The sequence below is a fragment of the Hydra viridissima genome, unplaced genomic scaffold (assembly GCF_058129835.1).
Source record: "Hydra viridissima isolate aposymbiotic clone 2 unplaced genomic scaffold, HvirCarnegie_v1 scaffold_9, whole genome shotgun sequence".
NCBI lineage: Eukaryota > Metazoa > Cnidaria > Hydrozoa > Anthoathecata > Hydridae > Hydra > Hydra viridissima.
The window spans coordinates 12,718,541-12,739,202 of record NW_028324308.1 but is presented as its reverse complement, the minus strand read 5'-3'; the positions used below and the strand labels follow the sequence as shown (position 1 = coordinate 12,739,202).

The window sequence follows — 20,662 nt, the reverse complement described above, 5'->3', positions numbered from 1 at the left end:
CGATAGGCAGACGCTTAGAACTAACCAGGACCGCCGAAAAAGTCATGATGATTTTTAATTGCTGACTACAAAATGCATTTTTTTCCAAATGTGTAAGCCATATGTTTAATTATTTATGTTTTTTCCATCACCATAAGTTTAGCATACGTTTTCCTCAATTAACAACCATAAGTTGCGTCTGTATGATAAACATTTTTAAATCAATTTATTAAAAAGTCATAAAAACATATTCGCTAGGATAGTTTTAACAAACAATTGGGCTTATGAAACTCAATGCTGCGTGTGCGGCTCCACTTTTAGTGAGTTTCACAGCTCAGGTTTGAAACGTGTGGCTTCAGTTCGTTAGGTGTGCGTGTGAATTTTGTCATAATTTTTATGCTTGCTTTATACAATAAAGCTTAATTACATAAATGAAAAAGATAGACAAAGATAAATAATTTGATTTTGACACTGTTTCACATTTTTCTGCAATACACGCGTGTGGAGATAAGGAATTTAAAAATAGATTTTAACTTCGCGCATAAGTGTTTTTTTTCAATTCAAGTTTTGTTGTCAAAATGTCAAACGTGTGTAGTCATATGGTCAGATATGCAAAGCCATAGTATCAAATCAGAGCAGTCAAAGTCCAAAAATAGACAGTCGTTATGTCAAATTGGCTGTCAAAATACTTTCAACGCCAAGTATCAAATGTAGCCTGTGCAATATCAAATCTGACTCGCTAATCTATAGTAATTTATTTGGATAATAAAATTTTATAAAACATATAAAACATTCTAATATTTACAGAACTCGCTGGTTTTACTTTTGCATAATCACTTTTCGTGCGACAAATCGTTTAAAGACAAGCGTAGCCTTTGAGCCCACTCTGGGTCTTTACCATTAATTAAATTGGAACCAAAAGCTAACATTCCTAATTGTTTGTGTGAACCTTCAGACATTGCTTTGCTCTGTAAACAAGAAATGAATTGTTCATCTGACAAGGTTTTGATGCAACTTTTTGCATGGTATATGTGTATAAGATTTCTATCATAAGCTCTTATAACAATCATGCGGCTTCTTAAATATTGTTTATAAAGCATAACGTCTTCCCCTCCCCAACCTTTTATAGAGAGATCGAAACCTCCCACTCGAAAAAAGTCATCACGGTATTGGCAAGTCATGCCAAATCCAAAGTCCCTCCAAAATCCTCCATCGTTAGTAATGGTCATTTGCTCTGCCAATGGTGGTGGAGGTTGTCCTCCGTATACAATTTCTGGATTATACTGGCTAAATACTATTGGGTAATACACTTTGGACCCTGGCCCAGTATGAAGCCGACATCTTTCTAAAAAGTCATTCGTGAAATAAACGTCGACGTCGCAGAAAAACATTAAGACATTTCCTTTTTTCCAACTTTCCGCACCAATTTGAAGCCCTTGCCCACGACTGAATTCTGAATTCCGAAATATAACTTTATAATGTTCAAATGATTCTTTTTCTGTAATGCGTGTTATCATTTCCTTTAGCTCGCTTTGGCCTTCTGTACCAAAATAAATTATCGTTAAAAAAATGCGACGATCTTTTCGAATGCAAACATCAACAAAGCGATCCATGAATGCTGCAAACTTATCTAGCCGCCCAGACAACGGCAGTATTAAGTTTATCCATTCATTTGATGTTTCAATTGTCTCTGCTTGATCTACGGGTTGGATGTTGGAAAAGGGACGAAATAACTTCAACCTTTTAAAAATATCCGGAGAATGGTTGCTTCGAAAGTACAAATCATAAACTGTTCCGTGGGTAAGGTCATTTCTCGTGATTCCTTCCGCAAAGTTATCAATTGCCACGCGGTCAGCTTTCGACTCAATGTCAAGATTAAGATATCGGATACCGTAATCAATAACCTCTAGTATTTCCTCTGCTTGCTGGCCAATAGGTAATGCTGCAGGTTTCTTAGAGAGGAATCCTATTTCTCCAAACAAATGTTGAGCTGTGAATGATGTGTAAGGAATAACCTCAAACTCAGTTCGCGGAGTAAACCGGTTCAAAAATGTTAAATCATTTAAAGCTTCTTTTCCTTGCATTGACTTTTGTGAAACAACGTACTTTTGCAGTTTCTGATACTTACTTAAATCCGATTTTAAAGTAGCTATCTTTTCGTTAAGTCGTTGTATCTCTTCTTTATACTCTCTTACTGTATTAACACAGCTATCGCTATTGAACTTCGATTCAGACTTATCACCTACTTCTTTACCAGTACACTTTCGGCAGTTTAGTATTTGTAAATAAATTTGTGAAAGAATAAGAAATATTGATAATCCAAAAACTATTCTTATAATTACGATTAAACTAAACCTCATCTTTATTATGTTCTTCACGTAAAATATGTTAACAAGGTTCTCTCTTTCAGTATTAAACTGCGGTTGAAATATGTTTAGCTATTCTCAAAGCGAGGCTGTTGAAAAATGTTGCTTTTTGTTTTGTTCTCCGTTGTTGTGATTAACATTTATGTTAACTTACCAAATGACCCCCTTCAAAAGAAAATGTTTGTTTTAAACTTCTCATTAAGAGGGGAGAAGAGTTGGTTGAAGAATTACTTTTCTAAACAAATATTGAAGCAAAGAACGTGTTGCTCTTTATGGCATTTTCTCACGTGCTTGTTCTTTAAAATGCTTATCGCTTTATTCCGGAAAACTATGAAAAATTTTGAAACTTCCAACATGATGGTTTGCATATTTCTTAAACTTACGGTAGTCAGTGTTAAACAGCAAAATATCTAGCAGATAATCATCCTGATTCAATATTCAATATCGTGATTTAGCAAATTTGCGTTTACAATGAACAATAAAAATTAAAAGATTATACGATAATTGAAAGAAAAAGCAAAATGGTAACGCAAAAAAAGATTTAAAAAAAAAAATTAACCCAATTTTTTTTTTTTTGAAATCTTTTAAAGCCTTCCGAAATAATTTTGACTGCTCTGCGTTTTCATTACTACTATAAATTTTTTTTTTAAAAATAGCCTTTTAACAGTGCCTCAATCAAAACCATTTAACGATAGCTGAGTGCAAAAAGTTTATAAAAAATGTGAAAAAAGTTGATTGGTAAAATTGTTTAATTGGAAAAAAAAAAAAAAGCACGCTCGTAAAATTACAAGTCAGAGCTTCATTCAATCACTAAAACGTGTAATTAATTTTACTATTATTAAAACCCATATAGCAAGTTAAATATTTTCATTCCGATAAGGTTTTTGATCTGCTGAAATTTTGATTTATTATTCTGTTTAGAAATTTTCAGATACCATTCCGGGTTTTTTATATTAAAGTTGATTGCGGTACGATGCTTTTTTTTTTTTTAACTTCTAAGAATAAAGTCAAAAGATTTCAAGTTCGATCTTTGTTTAAAAGTTTCCAAACCATAACTACTAAACACGGAAATAGCGTTTCATATGGCGTAATATATGTAACGCAGGCACGATTTATGTAATAAAAGCTAAGTGATGTGAAACTCGTCTTTGTAATAAAATAAAATTAGTTATTTATTCATTAGTTTTTAATTAAGTATAAATAAAAATAATAAACTATTTGTATTTATACTTAATTAAAAACTAATGTTTTATCATAGTAAGTGTAATAAAGACTTACATTTACGATTCATTTTGCGATCAGAAGAATCTTCATAAGATTTTGCTGCATGGAGCATTTTTTGTTTTTATTTGGTCAAGCTAAAAACTGACATATCAAAGTTGACTATTTTAAAAATTTTAATCACATTTTTCGTTTTGTTATAGGTGTAGGTGATTCGTCGTAGCCGGATGATTTTCCTCTTCTAAATTTCACGAAGATTCCCTTGATGTGAAGCATACAATAATTAGTAATCGGTTCGTAAGTGAAGTGAGTCAGAATACTCAGTATTTATGATTGTTTATTTTTACTTTCTTTTAAATTATTGGTGAAATATTTTTATCTACTGCTGGTATGTTAAAAATGATTTGTAAATATATTTTCTTGAAGAAGAACACAAGAGGTTGCTTTAAAGTTTTTAAAACACGTTTTTCAAATTTCATTTTTTAATTTCAATTCTATATCAAGTCGCTCCGCTAGCTTAGTAAATCAGCTCTTTAGTTGTTGCTTTTATATGTAATATTAAAATTAATTGAACGATATAGTTTAGTACAGAAAAATCCGTGTATTGTAAAACTTATATTTTAAATATAAATTTTGCATTATAAGAACTTTTCTGCACAGAAAAACCTTGAAAAACACCACTAACTTTTTTCTTCTTCTTTTTAAGTTAATTTAAGACTGAGAGAATGTGAATATCTCGAGTTTGTGAAAAACTTTAATTTGACCCCTTTCGGCCAAAAAACTAGTAAAAACATTGAGACGAAGAATTTTTATGATGAATGCAAAACAATGGTTTAGTAAATGAGCAGACCGTTTATTTAAGTAAAGGTTAAAAATTACATGAGCATACTAAAATGAGGTCAAACTTTTCTTTATAAATTTTACATTTTCTTTCAGTTGAATCGTAATTAGATTTCAAGAGATATGTTCATTTGTTATTACTAATTTCTTCTTTCTTTAAGTTATTCAGTTAATTGCAATAAATATCTTAATAAAAGTTATAGGTTCTTAAACACCAATCCTCTCAATTCATAAGTGTTAAGTTTAGTTCCCATTTTAAATCATGAAAACTGTCGTCGTTTTCAAAGCCTAAACGAATAAGTTTCTTAACACGTCCAAAATATTTAGCAAAATCTAAAGATAAATTGCAAGCAAAAAAATTAGGGCAAAAACGTCCTTAAGTTTTTGCTAAAATTGACTGAAATCAAACTCTTGTTTCAAAATGGTATTTTGTTTACTTTAAGAAAATTTCATTTTACTGTTTCACCGAAATAAACAGGAATAGTTTCTTAGTGAACATAAACAATAAATGTTAACTTAATATAAAAATAAATTGAAACAGATATTCATAGTCAAAATGATTTTGTAAATGTTAGTGGTAAATTTACTGTTCTCCGCAGTGTTTACAACAACACCAAAATAAAGAGGTTTCAATTCGAATTAAAAATGTAAATCGCTATTGTCTTTTTGTGTCCAAAGCTTACATCAAATCTATTCTGAACAACATGCTCTTGTATTCAATTAGAATAAATTAGTAAAAACTTACAAGACGGAAGAATACCTCATTCTAGGTAAAAAGCTGGATAATCTTAGAGATAAGACCGCTTTGTTATACTAATATAACGAATAAGTGTTAAACATCAAATTTAACAAAATATGCATAACCAAAAGCATATTAACATAGGAACGCGTTAACAGAAGTTACTCTAAAGATCCTGAAATAAAACTCAGCGCTCTAAACAAAAATCCAAATACATCACCAGCTAACTTTGAGCTTTTGATTAGAATTTTAACGACGCTTTGTTGGTTGATTTATCATTAAAAAAAAAAAAAGTGACATCCTGTTCAGAAGTCTAAGTGAACATCTTATAACAATTCTATAAATTTTAAAAATTACCCCTTTTTTTGTAATAACTTCTTTTTTTTAAAAGGAATTTATAACGAAATTTCTAATCATACGCATTTTAAATAGAAATTCCTATTTATGTTTCTCTGAAGAGATTCACAATTTATAACGAAATTTCTAATGATACATATTTTAAATATAAATTTGTATTGATAAGGTTTTTCTGAAGAGATTCACAATTTAGATCAATTTAGTCAGGAATATTTTCTACAGTTAAATATTTTTCTCTTTTAATTTACAATAAAATTTATAACATAGTAACTGTAGTGAATTTATTTTTAATCAAAAACTTAAACGATTTTAGAAAAGCATTTACTTAAAAACAACAGCTGTAAGAAAAAATCACCGTAAATATATAATAAATATTATACAAGACATTTTTCACATTTATAAAGAATATAAATAGATTACACAATGAATTAAAAACTTTTACCCAAATTAATATCAAACTTTAAATTTCTTCAATCACGATTATTTAACATTAAAAAAAAATATTTATATATATATATGAATCCCCTACATAAAGAAATCAAAAACAAGAAGACAAAAGTAATTTGCTTTAAAAAAAAGTCAAATAAGTTGCTCTCACTGTCTTTACTAAAAATACATTCACGTAATACACTAGAAATTTTATAAATGTGCTTTTAAAAAAAAATACATTTAAAAAACAAACCATCTTTAAACATTTTGCTTTTGTCTTTAACAGAAAAAAATCTTGGTTTTGCCTCATTACAAATTAATACTGCACTTTAGGCAAGGAAATACAAACAATTCCAGTAACCATAGCAATTGCCATACCTGCCCAACCAACACCAAAGGAATATCCATATTTGTTGATAAACAACCAATGCACTCTTGGAATGTCATTAGAAGCAAGGAATAATATTAAACCACTTAGAGCAAGCAGAGCTAGGGAAATATACATAATTACTAAATATACATATACAGTAATTATAGTGTGTGTGTGTATACATACATACATACATACATACATACATACATACATACATACATACATACATACATACATACATACATACATACATACATACATGTATATATATGTATGTATGTATATATCACAGACATACACAAATACAAGTAAATACATAAAATAAATCACATAAGATTGAAGTAATATGTGTTAAAGCAATATTTTTTACCTGCAGTTATTAATATAATGCCAACTGGATTGAATGTCAAATCTGATCTGAACTGCATTGCAATAACATAGCCAAGTATAACTCCATAACACAAAAATGATAAGCACAACAACGTGCGAACAACATTTAGAAAAGCTTAAAAAAAAAAAATTATTAAAAGCTTATGAAACACTTTGCATTAACTATAAAATAAACAAAAATTCTCAAAAAAAATAAAAACTTTAAATTTGGTTTGAAATCTTTCACACACCATCTCCAACCCGCTCAAAACAAGATGATTCAAATCCTCTGTTAGGTCTATCATAACATATCTTCCAGAGACCATTGTACTCATCACCAAACACATCGTCCTGTATTATGGTAACAGAAGGAGTTAAAATATTATGGATGAACCCCTCAAAAAATCTTGTTAATTATGAAAAAATGCAAAAAATTAAAGTAAGAATTCCTAAAGAACATAAGATAAAAATATAAATCTATAGAAAATACACCTTGACTTATACATAAGTTATAAAAAATTAAACTACTCATTTCAGTTCAAAATAGGAGACCAACTAATAGAAGGTCATTTTATAAGCTGGCAAATGTGGTATACAAAAAATGAAATCTGTCATTCAATTAATTTTTTTCTAGAGTATATAATTAAAAACAACATGTTATAGTATCAAAATAGGTTTTTAAAGTCATGGGAATACTAATTAAATACATATTATAGTATAACTAAATAATTGAGTGCTTACCTAAATTAAAATAATTTAAATAGTTACAATTTTTTACAACCAAATCTTTATAGCTTTCTTTAATGCTTATACAGTGTATATTTTTCAAAATGGAGCACAAAACATACAGACATACAGATACACGATTTTTACACAGATAGATAAATACTTGTATCCTTCTTAAACGCTTTTGTAACAAAACAATATTAAAAAAATTTGAAGGTTATTCTGACTCACCTTCAACCAATCTTTTATAAACCATGAAGTTGTACCATTTGAAATAGCAATAAATCCAAAAGAAGCACTGATTGCTACATAAAGAAGAAGCCTCTGTTTTGTAAACCTGCTACCAAACTTTAGAACAGTCATTATTTTGAAAGATAGCAGATATGTATGTAACAGAAAATCTGTCCTTCTCTCTAGTTTTAGTCGAACTGCGTATTTCAATAAAAGGTGTTTTATTTAAAACTATTCAGAATCGCGCAAGATCTGATAAAGAATAGAAACTCGTTCGGTTAGGTTTTAAGATATGCGTATAAAGTTCGGTCGATTGTTTGTGGGTTTTTCTTTCAAAGTTTTCTTTTGGACCATTTTTTTTTTACTTAAACAGAGGTGATAACTAACAAATTTTTAAAATATGATTGTTTTTTTCTTTTGTGGTCTTCAATTGTTCATGAACGGTTAGATTTTGTTTATGACGAAGTAAATTTTTGCATCAATTAATATATTTTTCTCTTCTTTTTACATTTCAGATTTGTTAAACAAGTTTCGTAAATTAATTTTTAAGACTTGCTGGCTGATTAAAAAATTTAAAAAAACTGCTTGTTTTCTTTAACTTATATATATATATATATATATATATATATATATATATATATATATATATATATATATATATATATATATATATATATATATATAAGTTAAAGACAAAAAGTTCTCAATATTCTGTGCATATGTGTGTATACACACACACACACACACACACACACACACACACACACACACACACACACACACACACACACCGAATATTGAGAACTTTTACTAGAGCATGACAATTTCAAAATAATACAACTTGAAATAATACAACTCGAAATAGCAACTTTGCTACACCAGTTGATCAATCTATTTAAACCGTGAAAAAAAAAAAAAGGAGAAACTTTAGATGCTCGATCAAAAGTATTCCAATACCATCTGATAAAACTATACATCACAATTAAAACTATACATCACAATTACTAAGAGGAATGAGATGAAAATCAATTTTCTATTACAACAAACAATTGAATAATAAAGAACGGGCAAGCTCTAAAACTTTCTGAACCAATATGGAGAAATGTTCGAAGCAAGTTAAGGAAGTGGCTGCTTTTGAAAATGACTTGTTGGATCTGGTTAAGAAGGTCAAGTTTTGGAATATCAAAAGTAACCTCCAGACAAAGCTTAATGACTATATGTCAGAAAAAAATTCAAGCTGGAAAAATATTTAACATGCACAGCTCATCTTAAGATGTATACAATAATCTACTAAGAAGTACTACAACTTTGTCATAAATAAAAGCCAGTCCAAAAATAAAAAACCAAATAAATAGAGTAAGTAAGAAAAAAATGAATAACAACGAAGTTTTTAACAGAATTGAAATAAATGGAACTTCTATCTGTTTTTTAACCATGGGTGCTTTCAACGGCGCAGAGGATTGTGAACTTGTTGGCACTTTCCTTTTTTACCACCACAACATTTGATAAGATTAATTTTCATTTTTATTTAGAAGACGGTCTAGCAGCATTTAAAAATACTAGTAGTCGAATTATCAAAAGAGGTGTGGAGAATAAAAAAAAAGGCAAATCATACACTTATACTTAAATTGAAAATTACATAGCGCTGTATGTTCTACAACCCAGCCACAAAAAGTTGTATGCTATCCCGCTAAGCAAAAAATTTTAACTACCATAATTAGTTTTATTTTCTTTTATGTAATATATTTTGGAGGTAAATACCAGACAGAATCCTTTTACACATAGTAGGTGAAGGGAACCTTCCAAAAAGATATCCAAGATTGCCCACTCTGGCCACTAACTATTTGCTAATTACTGTGTTTTTTACAGCTGATCTCACTGTAAAAAAACTTAAAGTGCATTAGATTTAAGCACCGTTATTATGGTTTTGTTAACAAGAATAATCTAGCATGATTGCTGAGGGAGAAGATGAACCTAAAAAAATATGTTTAAAGTTTCTAAAATAAACATTATTTCAAATCTTCAAATCAAACTGAACATACTGTATCACGCATATGTTGTCTTTCGTTATGCATTTTTTTAGTGTAATTGTCATCAACTTTATTATCGTTTTTTGTCTTGCAATCTTTTTTTATCATAACTTTTTTTTGTAATTCATCGGGTACCAGGTTCCTATCCGAATATAAAAATTTTGGAATCAAATACCGGAATCTCGGGTTACCTGAGTACCTGGTTAAAACCAGCTGTAACCGGTAACTCGGTTACAGCTTACGTAAAATTCATTAGAAAATGATGCTTATTAATTGTACTTAGGTACTTTTTGAGTGTTCATGGTATTGAGAAAAATCAGACAAGTATAAATCGCTGTTTAGATACATTTAGCTCTAAGGTTTTATATTAACAAGATCAAAAATTTTTTAAAATTTTTCTTTTGTTATTTCTGATATTAAAAATTTTGCAACATTTAGATTTTGGAAATAAGACAAATAATGTTGCTGACTATTTCTGATAGCATTAATGCAGTGTAGTCCTATGCAAATTCTGCAGTTGACTAATCAAATAAAAAAAAATAGCTCTTTTAAAAATTTAATTTACATCAAATTCTGCATTATCTTTTTAAAAGAAATCTTTAAAAGAAAACTGTGATAAGTCACTTTGGCAATGAAAGGTGATCCCTAACTGAAATTTTAACGATTTTTTTTTTCTATATTCTATAGACATCTAAAAAGATCAAAAAACCAACTATTTCATTCTTTGCTCATTTTTAATGTGACTTACACAGTTTTATAAATGAAGTTTTGTATTAACTGTGAAATATACTTATATTTGTTATCATTATTTAATACAAAATATAAATATTTTTTGCCCAATTGTAGTTACTGTACTTATATATTGTTATAAATATTTTAGTTTACAAATATTCCATGGTTAAGTTATTAACATTACAATATACAGCTGCTTTTACCACAGTGGTAACAGCTGTTGGATGTACATACATGTACTACAAAATGCAAGGTTTATTAAAAAAATTCATACATAAAAATTTTTAAGTTCAGAATTATTTAATATTTATAATTTGAGATGCATGAAGAAGTTATGAAATAATTAAAATGTGGAGTTTAAGACAAAAACTAAAACACTACATTTTTTACATTTCTATATTTACTTCTTTTCAATTTTGAAATTCTTTTCATTTTTTTTTCTTTTCTTTTTTCTTTCTGTATTTTTGGATCCCATGTAGACTTAAGCTATTAAACATGACTATTATATTTTCAGAAAGAGTTGCTTTAAATGGAGACTATTATGAAAAATGTATCAAGGCTTTAAGAAAAGATGAAAGGCTGAGCAATGCACTAGGACATCCTATAAAAACTTTGTTTGTTGATCTTTCAAGTAAAGATAATTCAATTACAAACACAAAAGTAAAGGTTAGTTTAAAAGAATTGAGAGGTTTGTTTAACTTAAGCTTTAATTCATCACTAACTAGAATAGAGAAAGATATGATGCAATATGCATATGTATGTGTGTTGATATGTATATAAGAAATTAATGACAACAAACTCTTCCTCCTCCTACTACTATAAGTTGTTCCCTAAGGAGTAAAAATCATTTAAACAAAAAAGTTTAAAAAAGAAAAGGTTTATACAAATAAATATCATTTTGACCATTCCTACGGTATAATGTATTATTTGGCAATTTATTGTAACCTCATTGGATAATCCGGTTTTTCACTTTTTATTAAAACTTAAGATGAATGTTTAAAACCTGTTAAGAGCCAAGAGTTTTGTAATAACTAAAAATGTTAGGTAATATGGAATAAATTTGACATTTTTAAATCATCCATTAATGTAGTATGCTCATAAATTAAAAAATTGTAGATGTACAGGATTGATATCAGGATTTATATATGTACAGGTACATTTATATCAATATTTTTTGTTTTATGTGTATATTGTATTGGTAATAGACTTAAAAGTACCTACCAATGTGATATTTTTCAATTGCATGGTATTACTTTGGTATGTCATATTTGATTAAGCTGCATAATTTTGTCTATTTGTTTCCTTAATTATTATTGTTTTGCTCTACAAAGAAAAGATCACTAAAAAAAAATGCTGAAATATCCCTGCATCATTGTATCATCAGATACTAAAGAAATCTAAGTACATAAATAAAGTAGACCAGTGCTAGTAAATAGAAATTCAAGCTTATAATAATAGAACTGTTAGTTATGCTGTAGAGAACATCTGATGTTGGTTACAGTAGAGCATAACCTGCTAAAAATAATAAAAAATCATCATTATCCATGGCTAAGTTGAAGTCTAAAGCAGTTTTTGATTGTATAAGTCATGAATAATAGAGCATAGACCAAACTGTTGTAGCTTAGATATGACATCTTCAAGCACAGGAAACAAAATTGGAGTATGTGTACTTTTGGAGCAAATGCTTGGCCATCATCTTTTTTGGCTTGCTTGCTTGCAGACAATTTTTTGAGATTGCAGGAGCAGGATTTCAAGTAGCTTTGTCTGCTGTTACATATGGACCTGGTTTATTACATTTTGTCTGCTACTGATTTTGAAATTGATAAGTGAGCATATAATACAACCAACCAAGGGATGGTTATAAAAAGCTATTCGAAATTAACAGTTTTGTTTCATGACAAGGAACCTCCTAAGAGAATTAAATTCATTGTACTTTGGGTGATGAAGCTTATCTACTCTCTTAAAATATTCATGATTTGTGATAGATTAGTTTAGTCTAAATGCAAGAAAGTAACAGGGTTTGAGAGAAATCTTCATTTTTATTCACAATTTTCATACAAAATAGTTTCTATGGTAAAGATTTTTTTAGAGTTACTTGATGAAAATCTACATCAAACAACAATAGAATTAGCTCAAAGAAAGTGGAAAATGGGTTCTGTATGATTTGAGCAAAAGAAACATGGTTCAACAATTGAACCATTGCATTTCATACTTAGCAAAGTTTAAGAAAAAAGATCTTTTATAGAATTTAGTTATTGGAGATGAGAAACACTTGAGCATACTCTTAGAGACCAATTGTTTATAAGCTAGTAAGATGTTGAAGTCCAAAGCAATATCATTCTACAGGGATGGTATCCAAGACTTATCTACAAGATGGCAAATGATCATCAATAATAATGGAAACTATTTTAATTATGACTAATATATTTAAACTTAATTTTTGAAATTAAAGCAAAGAAAACTACAAAACTAATGTATACTGCTAATACACATACATACATACATACATACATACATACATACATACATACATACATACATACATACATACATACATACATACATACATACATACAACATACATACATACATACATACATACATACATACATACATACATACATACATACATACATACATACATACATACATACATACATACATACATACATACATACATACATACATACATACATACATACATACATAACATTTATATATAAAACATATGTATTTTGTTTAGTATATATTGTATTTTTTTTAGTTAAAACCATTTTATTCAAAGTTTTTCAAAATTCTTTCTGTTTTTTATTTGGTCTACTTTTAGTTAACGATTCCAGTACGTGGTAGCAAATACAGGGGATTATTGCATACAGAATGCTCAAAGGAATTCACAGAAACTACATGGCAGATAGATTCACTTGTTCTTGAAGTCAACAAGAAGTTCTTTAATGTAAAAATTCCTTTAGAAGATCAAAGCTCCCGTTAAAAATTTATTTGGTAAAGGAGTTAAAGAAAATGAATGAATCAAGGAAAGTTTCATTTTAAAAATCGAATTCTGCTGTTATTTTTTTTTTCTTTTTGTTTGCACAGACAAAGCCAATAACTGGATTTGTGCATTAAGAAAAAATTGAGCATTTTGCTAAAAGGCAACAAAACTCGTTAAACAATTTACTAGCCTGCATATTTAAACAATTTACTAGCCTGCATATTTAAACAATTTACTAGCCTGCATATTTAAACAAAGTATTTTTGTTTATTATTTTGCGATTATTTTTTTTTGTATTGAAAGTTGAATGTGAAAAAAAAAAAGTCTACTGATTAAAAGAGATGGATGAGAATAGAGAATATTACTTTGGGCGACGCTGCTCTAGAACCATATATTTAGCGTACTATAAATAGTGTTATTTGCTCTTTAATCTTTAATTTTTTTAACAATTTTAAATTTAATCAAGAAAACTGCATGTCAGCTGTATAAATAATTTATTTTCTAATTTTCCTTTGTGAATAATCTATGTTCTCTATGTATATAGAACCTTATTCGTTCCGTCGCACCGTAAAGCAGAAAAGGTGGCCAAAACCCCTTTTTTTATTTCTTATTTTATTCGTCTGGTTTTTTAGTATAATTTTATTAGTTTATAGAATCTTAAACTTTCGCGAAATTTAAATCCATTTCGTTGGGAATTTTAAAAGTTTTTAACAATATTTTGTAATTAATTTCTAACATTAGTAGACCATAACTTTATTAATTCAATAAAAAAGTTCGAATTGTAAAAAGAATTAGGGCAGAAAGGTTTTTTTTATAAGATCTGATAACGAGAAAGTCTCTCTAGATGCTCATCTTAAACCACTTCCTATATCATTTGGATGTAATTAGTGAAGAAATTCTGGAATTTCCTGATGTGCCAACATTAAATAGTTGAAAATCGAGATTTGAAGCAAGTTTTCATGGCAACAATCATTGATCGTTTTGCAGCTTTAATATTCCTTTTTGCCTCATATTTACACCTACTTTTCGGGTTGTTGATGACATTCGTTTAGACATAAGCTTAATAAGACAACTTATGAATACCCTGTAGTTAACAAGCAATCACTATTTCAAACTTCATTAGTTCTGTTAATGTAGAAAAGTTAGAACCAGATTATTTAGGCTGATCCAAATCCATCCAGTTCTCAATTTTTAAGGTCTTTACATCTCGCATATCAAAAGGAGAAAAATAACAGAAAAGTTTGATGGAAAAAAACAACCAAAATTTAAGAGTTACATTTATAGTGGTATATTGTTCTAAATTATCTATTAGAACATATTCTGAAGAGGCGCAAGAGCTCTGAAACAGAAAATTCAGAAATACTCGGCTATATTGCACCTGCAAGATTTCGAGAAAAAATGCAATCGAAAGTCGAATAATTTTTTTTCTTATAAAAACACACCCGATAGTATCACATATTTCCTTTAACAACCCAAAGATTTTCTACGAAAATAAGACACTGAAGTCTTGCGATTGTTAGTTTTTTGATAAAAGTAATTCGAAGCATAAATTTTAAAAACTCTTCGAATATAGAAACTGATTAAAATCTTTTTCTGCTTTAACAAAAGAAACGGCTATCCTTTCTGTTTGCATTAACACTTCTTCTATCAAAGGTAGGGAATTATCTCCTAATAGAATAATAGAAGTTTAAATAACTGGGCTGAAAATTCGAATTTCTTTTCTAACTAATCTTAATGATAAATCTCTCAAACTCAAGGTGAGAAGCTAGCTTTAACCCGAAATAATTTTATACCAAAAGGCAGAGGAGCTAAAAGCTGTCTTTAAGAAAAGTTTATGAAGAGAAGTTGTCAGAAACAATTTTTCAATCAACCAAAGTTTTAAAAGAATAAAAAGACTAAAGAAAAAAATTAATATTTTTTGCCTTCTTTACATTATATTACTTGCGTTCAATGTTAATGTTTGACTTTTTAAGCGAAAAATGCAGGATCTCAGAAAATTTGCTCACTTTTTTTTTTCTCTAAGCAATATTAATATATTACGTAAAATAAATTCTATTCCATATTTTACCCGATCTCAACCAATAAACAAATTTGTATTTTTTTTTCCTTGATAGAAATTGCATTGTAAAATGTTCTACGAAATGGCTAGTCCATTAATTTCGAAAAAAAAAGTGCTAAAATATATTTTCACTAAAAGTAAATGACAAAAATTTTATAAAGTTATTCAGTAAAAAATAGTAGAGGTTTTTGTCGTTTTCCTTAATTTTGTACTGTTAGGAAACAACTATAGTTTGATAAATTTCACCCTATACAATAAGAATATTTTCTGACTTAAATATATCGGGTGAGCTAAAAATGCGCCTTACTTTGAGGACATATTCTTAGTTTGTAATATATCAATTTTTTCAACGTCTTCTTATTAAAACATGCTTGCCTTTTTGTTTAAACGGGCTTTTTATTTTAGATTATATATTTCTCTTATTTTAGATTACACGTATTTTTTATTTTAAACTATTTAATAAAATGAACAATAAATAAGTATGTCTAAGAGAGCGAATATGCAAGTATTACTTGTACAATAGATTAAATTATAGGATAGTTGGACGTTTTGAGAACAAATCTGGCCACGAAAGAACCCCTGGAAGTGGTTGGATGCCAAAAGTAATGACCACAAATAACATTTTGAATGTCATATTTGACCATAAAGATTGAGACTCGCAACGCCAAGCAGCCTGAAAATTGAAATGCATCTAACCGTGTATATATTAAGCGTTTAAAAATAAGTCATATATCAAAAGAAGGTGTAAGTAAAAGGTTTGAGCGAAGTGATAAACAAAAAGCAACAGCTCTAACAGTATGTGGTAGTCTGTGTAGAAGTTTACATGAAAAATCATTTAAAGTCCTCAAAATGAAAATTTTGAGGACTTTAAATGATTTTTCATGTAAATTTCCACACAGATTTCTACACAAAAAAAAAACGGAATTTAAATGAAAAATCATTTAAAGTCCGTCCAATTGAAATGTCTAATTGAAATTTTTTAAGGGTAAATTACACGGGGCCGATTCAATAATACTCGCATGAATGTTATTGGAAAAAATTTATGTAGTGAGTAAAGAAAAGAAAAAAATTTATTAATTAATTTGAGGGAATAATTTTCTTTCAAAGCCGCATTTTTTTTAGTTATCACTTTTTATATGGAAAGAGTAATTGTTAAAATGTTTTTTGTTTTTTTTTGACAAAAAAAAAAACAAAAAAAAACACGAAGTTAATTTAAACAGCTGTATTTTCTTAGATTTTGTGACATTGTATTATTCTGAGCAAACAAAAAGAACTGTTTCTAAGTTTAGTCGCAAAGGTAAGCATTACGCACCAGGAAGGTTATATATTACGGAATCCAGTTTTTCACAAAGCTACAAACAGTTTTGAATGTTAATGATTTGGAGTCCAAAATTGCTATTCTACAGACAGCTGTTCTTTAAATCAAGCAAAGTTGCTGTTTTAGTCCCAAAAACATTAAACTTTCTTTAAGAAAAAGCAAATAATGATAATTCTTCGTTCTTCAAAAAAATACTTCTTTCGTCTTGATAATTGCAAGTGGAATTCCTTCCAAAAAGTATTCAAGAACATCGATTTCATTTTCACTTCACAAAACTCGTAGCATTTTTCAAAGATTGGATTTTGATTTTGGACACTTTGCACGGTTTAACATTGACGATACATTAAAAACTCAATGACCCAATCACCAAAATTTAATTCTTATCAAGTTGAATCTATTAAACATAATTGAGTATATTCTTCTTTTTTCTTTTCTATAAAATATCTCTACACAGTTACAACAGTGTTTAGAGCCTTCCCAACATTAAAATTCTTGTCCAATAAAACGTTTCCCTGGCAGCATTCAACTCTAAAACAAAAAGTTTCCCTGGCAGCATTCAACTTTAAAACACAAAGTTTGGACGATTAACTAAGAAAGTAGGCAAATAAATTGTTAATTTATCAACAAATAGATTCTAATTCTTTGTTTAAAAAAATTGTTATAATAATGTTTCACGTGCAAAAGTAAAAATAAAGATTAAGCGCTAACATAAGTTACATGTCTACGTAAAAGTTACGCCCATAAAAACAATGATTAACTTTCAGACGTCGCAGAGTGACTCAAAGCAACAAAAAAATGCCAATTAACCCCTCAAAACTTTTTTGTAAATATAGTGCCCTTTTTTTAATAATAAAATTAATTTAATAATAATATTTTATGGTTAAAAGAAGTTAAAAATTTTAACATTACTTTCAAAGAAATCTGAAAAACGAGAGATTTTTATTTAATAAAAATGGAGACTTTAATCTAAACAAAAGTCTATATTTACTTTTAAGATATCTTTTAGCTTTACATATTTCAAATAAGTTGAAAAAGAAAATTGCAATCTGATTTTTTTTTGTTCAAATTTGAAGAATTTTTTAAAATGATATAGAATATATGCATACCTATATGTTTTAAATATCAGCTAAAAAATGTTCCCGCCGAGTTCTAAGGAGATATATTATTGTATAACTTGTTTTGATATATCAAATATAGTTTCAAGAAACATAGTTTTCTCATCATATGCCACTTAAAAGTTTGTTAAAATGTTTATTGTTAATTTTGAATAATGATTTATTATTCGATAAGTAGTTCATATTTGTAACAGCTTTACTTAACGACTTCAGTATTTCCTGTAATATACAAGTAACATTATTTACTTAAACATTATAGGAAATTTAATGTGATAATTGTCAAAGAAATAATAGCATAAAATGTTAAACAGTGTAAAGCGAAAATTATATAAAGTACTCAAAAATGTTTCTGATATATATATTAATGATTTTAAAAACAACAACGAAAAGATTAGATTTTATGCCGAATATACGTGAATTAGGAGTGGATAAACTACGATTATGGAAGGATTTACTTAACGAAATCAAATAAAACTGAAGAAATTAGCAAAGAGAACAAAAATAAAGTAAAGGCTACTTTAGCTGCATTTATTTCAAAAGTAAAGAAAAAACTAAAACAATGTGCTAGAAACTACAATTCATTTATAGAAAAAGAATACCAATGGCTTCAAGAAAATCTTATGACCAATTAAAGAAGCCGCTTTGGTTCTGGAAAACCCCATGAATAATGGGTGGTCCATGGAGAGCAAAGCAAAAGAGAAAAAAAAATAAAAGAACTAGGTGTTAAACATCATTGCTCTATTTTTAGTCTCTGCAGGAAATACATTTTTTAAAGGAAGTCAAATCTTTTACAGAAAATTCAAAAAAAGTTAAATACACTTTGGATAAAACATCTCCCTTAAACATGAGTGCAAAGCAAGCTCTTAAAAATGAAATACTGATCTCAGCGATAAGCAATATTAAATGATTAAAAACTTGGCCCTTGGACACACATATATATATCCGATAATACAATGCTTTAGTGGAAAATGTTAAATACTATCCTAAAAAGATTTTTTTCCTCTGATTTCAGTTGTTACCACTAATATTGCTAAAGCTGTGTTTATTTACATGGTATAACAATACCAATAGTAGCAGCTGAAATAAATGATAGTAACTCTGGCAGAAACATGCAAATATCAAGTAGAGCAATGTACCAAGATGTTGTGTATTGGCTTGAAAATTCTAAAGCTTTAATTAAAATTATTTTTTACACGTGCAGCCAAACCTTACGCGCGCTTGAGCGTGTATGCACGGAATGTACGTGTCAAAGGTGCGCGTAAAAAATAATTTTGTTAACAAGTTTGAATTCTTTGACCCAAAAAACTACTATTTTTACATATAACATGTTTATTTGCAATTTTTACCAAATTATATTGATTTTTTTCCGTTTTTTGATCATCCTGAGTCACTGTGCGTCGTTGCATTACTATTACCACTTTTAGAGGATAAAAGTTATACACATATAAATTGATGATGAGCTGATGTGCAAATTTTTGTGCCAGCAACTTTTATTTTCAAATCAATTGATTGATTTACTTGAGATTCAAAATGCAATGAGAGCAAATATTTCTGCGTTATGTAATATTTTACCACTCTAATCATAAAGTTTAGGCATTTTTCTTAAAAATAACCAATACATAATCAAAAAGACCTGAAATGAGTTGAAATTATTATGTTTATTATTTTTTTGACAAGAAAACTTCGATTGCCCAATTTCTGCCTGTAACTGTTTCGACTTATTCTATAAAATTTACCCAAAATTGTGTAAATTTTAAACAAAATATTTCCAGTTTGTTAATGTCTTTGAGAATTTCAAATTACATTCGTAAAAAGATAGGTAAATGTTATGATCCAAAAATATTTTTTGTGGATGCAGCATAAAACATTTTAAAAGCATTTTTTATTGCTTTAAAATAAAAAATTTGATTTTTAGTAATATTAAAAAAATGACAAAAAAGGTGACAAAAAAGTTATTCGTAATTCTGATTTCCTAGGTCAATTAATAATCAAAACATCCTTTAAACATTAACTCATCATTTTGTTCTTAACTAAAAGTATTAGGTTTTAAAATTAGTAATTTCGTGAGACAAAAGTATTTAAGAAAAACGCAAAAAAAAAAGAAAATTAAAAATGTATTGTTAACAGTTGCAACAACAGTTAAATTTAAATCCTCTACTTTGAGTTCTTTTTTGGTTCTTTTTTAAGGTCTATAAAAAGCATTTTTGAGACTTTAAGCGTGAGCTAGTAATTTAATAGTGAAAATTGCGTTGCAATGACGTTGCTATGGAGCCAACAGTATACTGTGGCTAAATAACACATACTTTTCTATTTTTCTTCCACTTCATTTATTATTTTATTCAAAGCCGTGTTCTTTGTTGATGCTCTTTTATAATTCATTTTGTGAGTGCAAAGCAAATTGATTTTTAATAGGTCAACAAACTCAAATAAACTGAAATTTGAAGCCCACTAAAAATAGACCTCATAGTGTGTGACTCACTCTTAGACTAAAATTCATGTTAAAAAATATTTCATATCTTAAAATTTAAGTTGACAAAAAAATATATTAATACAAGTTTTATGAACTTTATAAATTTTATAAACTTTACAAAACTTTATTGTTTTCAAGAATGTTCTAACTTTTGTTACTTTCTTTTTTTTTTTTCTTCTTCTTTTTTTTCTTAAATTCAGAACAAGAAGTTACAACAAGTTGTAGTAACTTTCTTTTAAATATCCAAAAAAAAAAACTTTCGGTTTTTTAATTTAAAAAATTCAATTTTTATAAAAAATGCATCAACACTTTATTCATT

General features: G+C 28.2%; 3 protein-coding genes across 4 annotated transcripts; 1 reads left to right on the top strand and 2 right to left on the bottom strand.

Annotated features, from left to right (window-relative positions):
* Window positions 1–721: 721 nt before the first annotated feature.
* On the bottom strand, window positions 722–2,491 carry LOC145185891 (chondroitin sulfate N-acetylgalactosaminyltransferase 1-like). Its single transcript, XM_080061930.2, has one exon. The coding sequence runs from the start codon at window positions 2,337–2,339 to the stop codon at window positions 813–815; it is 1,527 nt and encodes a 508-aa protein (XP_079918056.2). The 5' UTR covers window positions 2,340–2,491; the 3' UTR covers window positions 722–812.
* A 3,282-nt stretch (window positions 2,492–5,773) lies between these two features.
* On the bottom strand, window positions 5,774–7,872 carry LOC145186131 (uncharacterized). The gene is made up of 4 exons (XM_080062218.2): window positions 7,631–7,872; window positions 6,925–7,024; window positions 6,675–6,809; window positions 5,774–6,420 (listed from the first exon to the last, which is right to left on the bottom strand). The coding sequence occupies exons 1-4, from the start codon at window positions 7,760–7,762 to the stop codon at window positions 6,248–6,250; spliced, it is 540 nt and encodes a 179-aa protein (XP_079918344.2). The 5' UTR covers window positions 7,763–7,872; the 3' UTR covers window positions 5,774–6,247.
* Window positions 7,873–10,515: 2,643 nt separating this feature from the next.
* LOC149884120 (cytochrome c oxidase assembly factor 1 homolog) lies at window positions 10,516–13,918 on the top strand. Of its 2 annotated transcripts, XR_016455831.1 has the most exons (4): window positions 10,516–10,645; window positions 10,907–11,058; window positions 13,220–13,569; window positions 13,621–13,918. XR_016455831.1 is itself a non-coding variant. In XM_090098388.1 (3 exons), the coding sequence occupies exons 1-3, from the start codon at window positions 10,555–10,557 to the stop codon at window positions 13,379–13,381; spliced, it is 405 nt and encodes a 134-aa protein (XP_089954514.1). In that variant the 5' UTR covers window positions 10,516–10,554; the 3' UTR covers window positions 13,382–13,918. The 2 variants fall into 2 exon arrangements, 1 of the variants encoding a protein (XP_089954514.1); XM_090098388.1 differs by having other exon boundaries at window positions 13,220–13,918.
* Window positions 13,919–20,662: the final 6,744 nt, after the last annotated feature.